This window comes from Haemorhous mexicanus, chromosome 6 (assembly GCF_027477595.1).
Source record: "Haemorhous mexicanus isolate bHaeMex1 chromosome 6, bHaeMex1.pri, whole genome shotgun sequence".
NCBI classification, from domain to species: Eukaryota; Metazoa; Chordata; class Aves; order Passeriformes; family Fringillidae; genus Haemorhous; species Haemorhous mexicanus.
The window spans coordinates 62521322-62533916 of NC_082346.1; the positions used below are offsets into that span (position 1 = coordinate 62521322).

Below are 12595 nucleotides of genomic sequence, written 5' to 3' on the forward strand. Positions count from 1 at the left end.
GCCAGCACTGGGAATGGGATGCAGGGAACATTTTAATACTGAAATAATGAATAAACCTGAGGGTGCTTCTCAAGTATACTGACTCTAATTTTATTTATCCACAAACTCCTTTTACTAGAGAGGTACCAGAGCAGAGGAGGTGTTTATGGAGCTGGGGGAAGGTGAGGGCTAGGAGCTGAATGCTCCATCATTTCACCAGAGCAGGCTTTGAGGAAAATCATGTCACAAACTTTTCTGCCTCCCCAGCAAATCCAACTCTGCAGGACTGACCCTGAATTTGAACAGCAAGGTCCCTGAATTCCACACAAACCTTGGGAAATTGCTTCCCAGAAAAGAATCCTGCCCCTCTGCTCAGCCCTGCTGAGGCACACCCAGAGGGCTGTGCCCAGTTCTGGGCTCCTCAGGACGGGAGGGACACGGAGATGCTGGGGCAGGAACAGCAGAGGGCAAATCCTCCCACGAGGGTGAAGGGAGTGGAGCCTCTCTCAGGAGGAAAGGCTGAAGGAGCTGGGAATGTTCAGCCCCAAGAAGAGACAACAGAGGAGACCTCATCAATGTGTATAAACATCCAAAAGGAGTGCCAAGAGGATGGAGCAGGCCCTGCTCTGTGGACAAGAGGAACGAGCAGGCACTGATGCCCACAAGTTCCACCTGAACATGAGGAAGAACTTCCCTGTGCAGTGACCAAGCTCTGAGCAGAGACCAGAGAGGGTTTGGAGTCTCCCTCACTGGGGATGTTCCAGAGCCATCTGGACACAATTCCATGCCCTGTGCTCCAGGATGGCCCTTCTTGAGCAGGGAGGTGGGACCAGACGAGCCCCTGTGGTCGCTTCCAGCCTTGCCCATTCTGGGATTCTCAGAGTGTTCCTTGTGTTATACAGAACTGCCAACAGCAAAAGGAAAAAAAAAAATCTTGTTTAAACAATTTCAAACAGCCACTTCCCTTGGATACAAACCATCATCCAATGCTCTGCTTCACACAAGGCAAACACAGCAAGCCTGATGGTGTGCTGTGTTTCCAGAGAGGATTCTTCCAACACCTTACATTCACCTTCCACAGGGAGCAGAAGGGAGATGAAGCCCTGAAGCAGCAATTCAACTGCATGGTGAAGGGAAGGAGTGAAGCAGCTGAGGGAGGGAGGGAGGGAGGGAGGGAGGGAGGGAGGGAGGGAGGTGGTGCCTGGGTGTTCCCAGTCTGTGGGGGCTCAGAGGAGACAAGCCCATGTGCAGACCCTGCTGAGCTCAGCCTCAGGGAATGCTGCACATGGAGGGAGCAGCAGGGCCTGGACCCAGCCAGGAGCATCTCTTGGGTGTGAGTCCAGCAGGGAGGGAGGGAGGAGTGAGGCTGCCTCTCCCAAATGAGGTATCTGCTAACCAGGAATGACTGTGGCACCTGAGGAACCTGCAGGGGGGCTCAGGGGTGAGGAAGAGGCACCTCTGGGGCTGGGTTTCTCCCCCACCTGGCTGGGCTGCTGCTCTCTGTGGAGATGAGCCACAAGACTGGGAGAAAGGACTTGGAATATGGAATCACAAGAGGATCTCTCTGAAAAGGCACTAGGAAGAAGCATATAGTTGTAGGTTAACAAGGTTTATCCTGTTTCCAATCACTGAGTGGGACAAAAACTGTACAGTTTGGGCTTTAAGAGAAAAAAAAAATGCTGCAGAGTTGTATTTTTTTTAACAGCAAAAGCATCAAAAGAAAAGTAAAGCTATTTTCAAATTATTAAAATGCTGAACACGTATACAGCAAAATTATACTAAAAACAGCAGCAGACAAAATCCATCCCCATTGTCAAGGGACATGTAAAATGTTTATAAGGTTAACTATAAAACAATTTTACAACCAAAATATGAACAGGCCAATTCAAGTATATATATATACAGAATATATTAAAATCATATAAATTATATATTTATACAAAGGGCACAAATATAGCAAAAAGCTATAGTTGATTAAACAGAACTGAGCTTGAATGATCAATTTCATCTAGAGATGTTATAGATTTCTCCCAAATTATTTTTTTAAAACCTGGATAGATTGATACCTCAGATACCAAGAGTACAGAAAGCATAAAGGAAAAAAAACCCCACAAATCAGAGAGTTCTCATTCTGCATGAAATGAGCCTAAGAGTGGGCAGGGTACACCTCATATGAAATTCTGATTTAATTATTTCCATAGTAAACATTTATCAGCTCTCTTAAAAAGTCACGAATTTCAAGTGATCCACTTCAGATGTACCACCCCAGTGCATATATTTGATTACATTTGAATGTTGTTTGATTTGCAAACATTTGGGGGGAAAAAGAGATACAAACACAACTCAATCTGCAAAAGAAAAGGTGACAGATGGCAGCAAGTTGAAAAGTGAACAAAAATGCTCAGCTGAAGTGGAAATGATGCTCTCCCTTCTAGTGAAAATGCTTTAAAGTGAGCTTAAAAAATAACTTATTTTAAATTGCTTTTTTTTTCTTTATTTCAAAACATAACAGCAAATAACCACAATGCACTGAAGCTCTTGAGAATCTCAACAGTCCCAGCTATGGGCTCAGATTTAAAGACAGACTAAGTGCTCTCCTGAATTCAGGTTTATGGAAATAAATTCTGCACCAGCTGTACCTAAACCTCCTGCTGTGGCACCACCCTTCATCACTGCAGCAAAGCCTGGACACACCTCTGGCTCCATCAGGGTGCCCACAGAAGCTGTGGCTGCCCCTGGATCCCTGGAAGTGTCCAAGGTCAGGCTGGACAGGGCTTGGAGCACCCTGGGACACTGGAAGGTGTCCCTGCCATGGCAGGGAGTGGGACTGATGAGCTTTGAGGTCCCTTCCAACCCAAACCATTTTGGGAATCTGTGGCCTCCACTCACCCAAAGGTCCTGGGGAAGGAGCACTGAGGGCAAGCAAAGCAGAAATACGAAGGCCAGACCACACATACACTGAACATCAGCTTAAACCCCAGAGCCAAGTATGGAAAAGAGCAAAGTGGTTTCACCAGATGCAGGTTAAATGGGAAAAAAAAAAACAAAGCAAAAAATAATGAGCCATCTCCCATACCTAATAGCCAGTGGATATCTACTACACTGAAAGGAAATCAATGCAAACAGGATTTCCTCAGTTTCAAGTAATCTTTGATGCCTTTTTGGCCAGCTGTGTTATACCATAATAGTTATTTTAATAGCTTTTATCCTCTACACTTTAGGCAGCTAATTTTTCTCTTACATATCCAATTATCTCTAGTGAACATTCACCTATGGTTGTCCACACATTCTGTATTTGCTCCTTGAGAAACTATTCAAGTTAAATTATATTGCAAATTAAAGACAGATACATTCTGTATGTTCCTTCTAGATTTGAAAAATAGGTTTTAAAGGCTTGTCAAAGTTTAGAAGAAAAAACCTTTCCATTAAAAAATCTTAGCTTAAAAAAATCATTTTAAGACACCTTTTTCTGATCCAGGGTACTAATAAAAAGATTACAAATATACTACAATTTGACCAAGAAGACTCCATGAATATGCTGCTTTCGAGCATGCACCACCACTGATATCTGTCGAGTTCCAGGTATCAATGTATCCCAATCCCACCACGGTCCCTCCATCTCCTCATCGCTTCCCCCATCCCCAACCCTACCACCCCCCCTGTATTAACAACATTATAAAAAAAGGTAAAATCTAGAATTAGTGGCAAAAAAATCTTCACAGTAAACCGTTCAGAAAAACTTTTATTGTGGTCGTTTCCGTGCGCTTCCTCAGTCGATGGGGCCCTGAAAGATGAGCTTGACGCAGTTGTCGCCGGTGAGCTGCGTGGCGCAGAAGGGGCAGGCGGCGTGGAAGGCGTGAGTGCCGTGAGGCAGAGGGATCTGGGCCCAGTATTTGGCAGTTTTCTCCGAGCACACGTGTCCACAGGGGGTGAAGGCGTGCGTGGGGGGCCCGGCGTCCACGTAGAAGCCGGCCTCGCAGCCCAGCCACAGAGGCACGTAGCGGCCAACGGTTCTGCACATGGGGCACTCGCGCTCGTTCACCTCCGTGTCGCTGCGGTGGCCCCAGTTGTGGTAGCCGTGCACGTGGCCGCAGCTGAGGTAGGCCCAGGGCTGCTTCTCCTCCACGTCCTTCTTCACCACGTCCTTGCGGGTCATGCTGGGGAAGGCCAAGGTGTTGAAGCCCACGGGGCACTGGGGCCGGGCGGCGTTGATCTCCTGCCGCAGCGCCTCGATGTGTTTCTGCGTCGGCGAGTGCAGGAGCCCGTCCGCCGTCCGCCACAGCAGGGTGGCCCCGCACAGGTCGATCAGGGAGCCGTCCTGCAGGACGTTGGTCTCGTTTTCTACCTGGTGGCAGGACACAAAGAGCTTTTACAGACATTGTCACCGAGATATTTTTTGAAAAATCCCTTCGTCACCGTGATATTTTTTGAAAAAAAATCCCGTCGCCAGGATTTCTTCTCCAGGAGAGGATTTCTTCTCCTTCTCCTGGAAAGCTGAGAAGCCTCCAAGAGAAACGTAAGCAATTATCTGATTGCTTCTCCTTGTGTTTTGCTGCTTTGGAATGTGGTTGGAGATTGTTTGAGATGGGTCTCATGTGAATTCTTTTAATTTAATGACCAATCGCGGTCCAGCTGTGTCAAGGCTCTGAGGAGTCACAGGTTTTTATTATTCATTCTTGTTAAGCCTTCTGATGTATCCTTTCTCTATTTCTTTACTTTAGTTTTAGTACAGAATTCTTTTAATACAATATAATATCATCAACTAATAAATCAGCCTTCTGATGTATCCTTTCTCTATTTCTTTAGTATAGTTTTAGTATGGCATTTTTAATATAATATCATAAAATAATAAATCAGCCTTCTGAGAACATGAAGTCAGCATCTCATCTCTCACCTCATCCTGGGGACCTCACATAGACCACACAGACACCACATAACTTTTCTCAGCATTAACCTGCTTAATTTTGTTTTACTGTTGTCCTGAATCCACCTCACCTCCTAACCTACATCTAGGATAACAAGCACTGTTCTCTTATTCTGTGCTTGTACAGGGGATTTGCATTTGCAGCTGCAATATAAATTATTATACAGTCTTTGGGCCCCTGAGCACGCAATTTTTTTCCTCCAATATTGATTCTCTGTGCCTTTGTCATATTTCAGTAAGTCCTGATAGACTGAAGAAAAGACGTGCCATTCCCTGAGGGCTGCATTAGCAGATTCTCTCCTGGAATTCTTTGCCCACATAACACTGACAGAAGCTGCTCACACACTAAAAAAATAAAAATACTGGACTAAAAACTGCTACCCAGGACAGGCCAGCTGTCCTGCCTCTCAGAAGCCATTTTTTCAGGGGTTGTGGCAAGGGCCAAGCATTTTGCAGAAGCATGAGCTCCCAGAGTGGGTCTCAGCAGCAGCACAGGTACCTGCATGGCTTAGCACTGCAGCAGACAGAATTACCAGTTGAATTTCTCAGGTGACAAATTTGAAGTCACACAGGCTCAGCTTATGAACAATTACCCACCCCACTCATTAGCCCTCTTATTTAATGAGGTATTCCAAGCAAACACAGCCCCAGCATGCACTGCCTAAAGGCTTCTCTCTGATTAAAAGCAGGTACTTACAACATTTTCAGGGGATTATGCCAAACACACATTGTACTTGACTGAAATATTATTTTTAATGTCACAAACATATAAGCAATCCATGCTTTTGCTATCAGTTCATTAATGATGAACATATATTAAAAAGGTTCTTTATAAAATTAAAGAGAAAAACAGACCTACTGCCAGGCTTTATGCACAGAAAGTATGCAGAAAATACCTCTAAAGCAGAACAAACAGCCAAATACAAACAAATCCATGAAGTAGGTCACATGAAATCATCACATCTGCCTAAGAATACTATGAATGACAACCAATTTAGCATTTACATTTTAATCCAGTTTAAATTCACAGATTAACTGTGGATCATCCTTGCACAAAACACCTCCGTGGTACAATACAGACTACAGATGAGAGGTCACCAGTGCCAAGTAATCCCAGCAGAAAAATGTAGTGGTTCAAGTAGAGATGAGAGAAGCCTTGATCTGATGCTCTTTTCAGATAATTCCTTCACAAACAGCAAAACAAAAAGCTCCCTCATATGCAACGTGTTCAATTCATTATACAGCCTGCATTTGGTTTTATGAACCCAATCAAGGAATACTGATCACATCAATACCAGTGTGCCATGCAATTTTATTTAAATGAGAATTCAGCTCCTTTTGGGTGCAGGGAGGGGGATTCGTTTGTTTTGCTGTGCCTCTCTTCAGCAGCACTAAAAAGGTGTTTTGCTAACCACGTACAAAGGCTGCAATTGCCACATCATCTGTCCAGGTCCCCAGGCAACGTCTGCCTGCCACCATCAGTGTGACAAAGCAATTTATGTCCTGAAGGGTGTCTGCTGAAAGCAGAGCAGCCCAGCTCCATTCCCCTAACTCTTTCTGTAGTCAGTTTTCTGCAAAGCCAATGGCAGAGTTGCAAAGTCAGTTCACTGAACTTTTCTCCTGGTTTTATGTGTCACAGGTCCCTGGCAGCTGAAATCTCTCACTTCTGGCAAAGCTCATCCTGCCTCACAGGAGAAAACAGAAATACACTTCCAGGGCTCCTCTTATCTTCCCAGTGGCAGGTAAATCAAACAGAAGCTGCCTCACCCAAACTGCTTTTGCACAAAAGTGGACTCTTCTGGCAGTACTGCAAAAGACAGCTCCCCATGCAGCAACTTCCAGACATCCCCATGCCCCAGGAGAACATTCCAGAGATGGAGATTCCAGAGCAGAGTTTATTTTGCTTTTACACTCTGCTATTTCTGTTGGAAAAGTGGCATTAGCAGAAAGCTCTGAGTGTTCTCCCATACACTCAGTGCAAAATGTGCTGTAACACACAGATTTACACACTTGCAGTGCCACAGCCACCCTGTAGCTGCCTGCAGTCAAAGCCAGGAAAACAAATTCCCTGTCACTGTTGAGTCAGAAGTGACACTGATAAAGAGTGACACACTCCATGCATTTTCAGAAGGCCAATAATTTTATTAGGAGCCCATTCCTTTTTATACTCTAGGTCTCTACAGCTGGACCTGATTGGTCCTTTCATCAGAACACCATCACTATTGGCTAATTATGAAGACACCCATTTGTAAACAACCTTATGGGAAAACAGCTTGTCATAAAACATCACCTTTGGATTGTTTGCTTTTGATTATCATCCTTTCTCTGCAGCTCCCTGAAACTTCCCAGACTGATTCATGGGAAAGCTGATCTAGCTTTCTGTCTCTGACCAGACTGTCACATCCACAGCACCCCTTCATTAATTTCAGTCACTTCCTGTTGGAGTTCTGGACGTTGGAAATTTTAGACTTTCTGTACAAACAGACTCTGACTTCCTGGAGAACACCACATTTGACCTGAAGCTGTGGAACAGGCTTCCAAAATTGATTGATAGCACTGAGATTACAGGTGTGTCATTGGTTAGAAGTGTGTAATATCACTGGGTGGAAAACTTAAGAGTTTGGAGTTTTAGAATATAATAATAAATGGGAAGCAAGATAGAAGTTTTAGGGCAGAAGCAGGTTGTTCTTCCTTACCTTCTTTCTTCTCCATGGGTTTGGGTGGTATTTTGTAGTTGGACAGAAAAGTCCACAGTGGGGACTCTGAGAAATTAGTTATCAAGTTAAAAGTGAAAATAATTTAGGTGTAATTTCTTAATTAGATAGTAAGACCTTATAACAAGAGACAGTTAACCATTTTTGTGCCTTGTTAATGAAAAACTACAGAACTCACTGCTGTAAGACTGTGACATTGATAAAAAATAATAAAGACCTGAGTGTTTAATGAGTCTGAACGTGAACTATCATCTCAAGTACCTTCCATCCCAACCTCAACAAAAATAAAAATTAAAAAAGACCCAAACCCAACAACTCCCCACTCACCAGTTTGCCCCTGTGCTGAGCAGACCTGGTCTCCCGGAGCGTGTAGACGTCCCCACAGACAGAGATCTCCCTCCACACCCCGGGCTTGGACTCCTCTGTGAAGCCTCCCTTGGGGTGCATCACCAGCACCCCGTTGGTTGTCAATCCATCCATGTGGCCATCAGGGTTTTTCCACTTGGCTGCTTTTTCCTACGTGTGACAGTGACTATCAGAAATACATCACACCAACCTAAAGAAAATCCTCTAACAGTTCCTGAAGTGCAGCTTCATTGTTAAAGACAATTATGAGCACGAGTCTCTGCTGGTGATAACTCAGGCACATAAAACTGCAGTTTCTACTTAACACTGCAGCTGGTGCATTGGAGTAATAAAAGTCTAATGACAGTACAAGTTATCAACAAGTACAAGGAGATTTGGGGGCTTGAAAGTAACAGAATATAAACCAGAGCTTGCTTGTAACATCATTATTAGAAGTACTTACACCAAGAAATATATTTTTAGACGAGTCAAAGCCAGCTGCAAAGATCCTTGCTGTGTATGGTGGGTTCCTGTCACAAACAATCCTGCAGGCAAATCGGGAGATGGTGCTCTGGGTAATCTGGGTTTCATCACTGTTCTGATTTCCTGAAATAGTGTCTGTTACTACAAAGTCTATGGGGCTTTCTGTAGACCTCCCAACCTGCAAAAAAAAAAAAAAAAAAAAAGATAATGGTATAAATAGAAATACCCACAGAAATATGAAGCATTGAGAACACAGATTTGCCAGGTTAATACTGATGACATCAGCAAACTTCTGTCTACTGAATTTTTGGATGTTAAGATCCAGCCAGAGACTAATTTGTATTTCCCCATTTGCCCTAGGCTGAAATACATCACAGAGATGGAATGACAAATTTTCACTTACCACAAGTGATGTTCAGGTTTGCTTGAAACAGATCAACACAACTATCTGTTTCATGAGAGTACTGTCACCAAAAAATGTATTATCACCTTGCTATTTCCTCATCCAGCCACAGCAAATTACTTACCACTACATTCTGTCAGTTAGGAAAGCACTATCTTGGATTGACAACTTTTATTCACATTTTCCAGTTCCAAATACATTTGCCATGAAAATAAAGGACTTTTTTTAGACCCAGAACTTGGTTATTTTGATATGTCATAACAAAGAGCTACCCACTTTCATGTTTTCAGGATTTGTAGTCCTAGAAAAAAGAACTGTCAGGGAAAACTCACCCTATGTTGAAATTTATTCCTAGTCATGCATGTGCATGAAACTTTCTTGAGTTGAGCAGAAATGAAACACACCCAGCAGTGTGTAGACAGGAAGACTCAGTAGACTCAGTAGTAGGCAGGAAGATTTTTCTGTCTTGTCAGCTAAAAATTTTAATTCTAAATCTGGAAACATCTGGGACAGAAAACTTCATGACTGCATGGATGGAAGTATCTGACTGCCAGACAGACAGTGAGGCTTTATCAATATTTCTACAGGCAAATTAGTGTTACACCAACTTTGAGCTTAACTGGGAAAGTGGAGCTGAGGAACAAGAAGTGGAACAGAATATTAATTTTGCAGACACCTTGTGATCAAACAGAATTAGGAATACTCTTCACACGAAACTACCTTCAGTTATCAGGAATCTACACTGATATTAAATAACCTCCTCACTAAACATGATCTCACTGTCCCCCAAGAAGTTCCATTCTGCTCAGATCTTGATGGGGAGCCATGTATGGTTCTACCATTAACAAACATCTCTGCAAACTAAACCTGCTGTAAAGAAACACTGTTCAAGAGTCAAGGAAATGAATATTATCCACACCTAAGCCCTGTCACAACTGGATTGGGAGGAATAGTGCAGGGATCTCTGCTGTGCTTCTCCTTCAAGCTCTGTTTGCAGGGTTCAGTCTAACACATGTCAGAATTCCTGTCTCCAGTGACACATCCAGTTACTGTCTCCACATCACAGGGCTCAGCACAGGCAGAAAATGGGATCAGCTCCCTGCACAGGAAATACTCAACAAGGCCTAATCAAAAGTCTACATTTCAATTTCTCACAGAAAGTGTCTACTAGAATACCAAGGAGAGAGAGTTTAGAAACTATTTAATATGGGATATTTCTGATTTATATAACTTGACAACTTGAAGCTAAATCTTATAAAGCAATATTCTTCTTCCTTTTACAGTATTATTTCTACCAGGCTTCTATTTCCCATCCAAAGCAATTCCTGCTAAGAGTCAGAACTGAGCAGCAGCAGGAACCTCATGAATAACTTTTGACTACTCTCCATCTGTATGTGGAGTCTCTTAAAGGATAATCAATAACAAATATGAAATTAATTTGTTCATAACAAGTTTCTGCCTCTTGCAGTCTCTGAAATAGATCATTCTCTCAAAGCTTTTAGAAGCAATTAGAGAAAAATCTGCCTCATTTTTCCTTGAAGGATGACAAAGCACACAAGTGTATGCTCCCAGCCCTACATTACACTCATCATTCACCATGAAATTCCAATTTCTTTAGCTAGAACCATTAAGATCTATAAACAATGCATCTATGTGCTTTTTTAAATCTCTAGAATGATGTGTAGTATTTTATATAAACACTTCAGTACTTATCTCATTTGTGTCACAAGTATGTCAATGCAAAATCAAATCTTTCCAATATTTGGTTTTCTTCCCTTTTCCACTTGAGAAAGCCTTCTAGAGGATCAGTCTCATGTATTGTGCTACTTTTCAGCTTTTGAATTTATTTGAAAAAGTGGCCTTCAAAATCTAGCAATTTTCCCAAGCTCTGTATTAAATCATGAATTTGGGTTTGAGATCACCTGAAAAGCAAGTGCTAAGGAATAAATGAAAAACCTGATGCCATCAACATCCACCCTGCAGAACTTCTACCTCATCTGCTGTCTGCAGCCAGACCACAGTCACTGCAGACCCAGTCCATTATTCAGAGCTGCTCTTTACACACTTCATTACTCAATTCTCTCCCATTTTCCACCACAGCACAGCAGACTTTCTTCTTTCTGGCAACTTCAGGCTGTACTTTGGGACCCTTCTTGTTAACTGTGTCATCTGATTTCCCCAAGTTACTTCCAACAAGAACCCATAAATGTGCCAGGTGCTGCAGAGGCAGCAGGAGTTGTGTCCTCTGCAGGTGATTGTTAAAGCTGTGTCAGAGGCAGGCAGTGCCTTTGCTGCTGTCAGTAATACCCTGCTCCTGACAAGGCAAACTGCCAGCACAGAATTTAACAGCTGCAGGTTCTTGGGCTTCAACAGAATTTCACTCTGGTGAGAGTGAGAATTGGATTCTGCATCTTCTGAAGGGCCATTTTTCAGAAAAAAAATCAATGCTTTGTATTGAATGTACCTGCTTCTTGTATAAACTTGTGGTTATTTAAGGTAGGAGCTGCACATTTTGGGTTTTGTAGTGGCATGAGCAGATATAATCAACCCATTTTCACCCCATCAAACCATGAAGGAACAGGTTCAGCTTCACTTAATACATCATCAGCAGAATGGTTAAACTCTGAGGAAAATCTTCATTTATAGCAGCACAAGGATGCTGGAGCATATAGAGCCTGGGAGATGCTAGAAGAAAACATTTGTACGTTGTTTTTGTAATTAAATGAAGAAATCTGACCTGGATGTCACTGAGACAAAGGTGCACAGCAGCATTTGCACACAGATTCCAAAATATAGTTACATTTAAAAACTCAAAAACCAAAACTACAAACAACACAGCAGAGCAACAGCTCAAGAAGCAGACTGGGAATAAAGAACAAAAAGCCAAGTGATTTGCCCAGGATAATACATGTTAACTGCAGTCAAAGTGGGGCCTCAAGGCTCAGGATAATTCTGTGGTCCAGGAATTATCCTTCCCTTTTCAACTTCCACATCCTACACAAGCCAAGAACACACATTTAAAAAGGAACATCAAACTCCAAGCACTGTCTAAGTGATGTCTGACCAACAATGAACCTCTACTCTGAGGATCAGCAGACATGAACTTTGTCATCATGTACCACAAAGCTGCACTAAACATCCTCAAGGAACTTTTTTCCAAAGATTCATGAGAACAGTTACAATCTAATGGCTCATACAAATAATGGAAACCTCTCCAGCTGCTCTGGCACTGCTTCAGGGGGGATTTATTGCCACAGTCCAGCAGACCACTCCTGCAGGCCAATGCATGGAATGCAATCCTCAGGAAAGAGCCAGAGAGCAGAAACCTGAATGAGGACACAGCACTCGAGGTCACACTGAGATCAAGTCACACACCCCAAGACTGAAATGGGGTCTTCTTCCCCCCAAAAAGCTGTATACCCACCACTAGGACACTGTGCAACAGATGTCTATACAGTGTGCCCAGAAAAAGCAGCTGTTCTGCAACTCTTTATTCATTTTTTACTGTACTCAAGAAGAGGAAAAATCCAGCTTTCAAAAATGGCTTTTCAAAATTTATATACAGGGAAAAATTGTGCTGTAGCTACTCAAGAGCTGAACAAGCATCACACAGTAACCTCAAAGGATGGGTTACATTTTTCTTTCACTAGTCAACACAGAAAAACCTATTTCAGTTCATCCTGGCTGTTCAATCCTTCATTCTGCAGCAAATGAATAAGACTGGGTTTTAATCAATTCCTATTTGGA

At 42.8% G+C, this 12595-nt stretch overlaps 1 protein-coding gene across 1 annotated transcript in view; it reads right to left on the minus strand.

The window, feature by feature from the left end:
• Nucleotides 1-1789: 1789 nt before the first annotated feature.
• PELI2 (pellino E3 ubiquitin protein ligase family member 2) overlaps nt 1790-12595 on the minus strand; it is a 68230-nt gene continuing 57424 nt past the window's right edge. Inside the window, exons 4-6 of the mRNA XM_059850577.1 lie at nt 8426-8623; nt 7945-8133; nt 1790-4324 (exon numbers count right to left, since the gene is read on the minus strand). Coding sequence (XP_059706560.1) covers nt 3749-4324; nt 7945-8133; nt 8426-8623 — 963 coding nt within the window. The 3' untranslated portion in view covers nt 1790-3748. The remainder of the gene's footprint in view (nt 4325-7944; nt 8134-8425; nt 8624-12595) is intronic.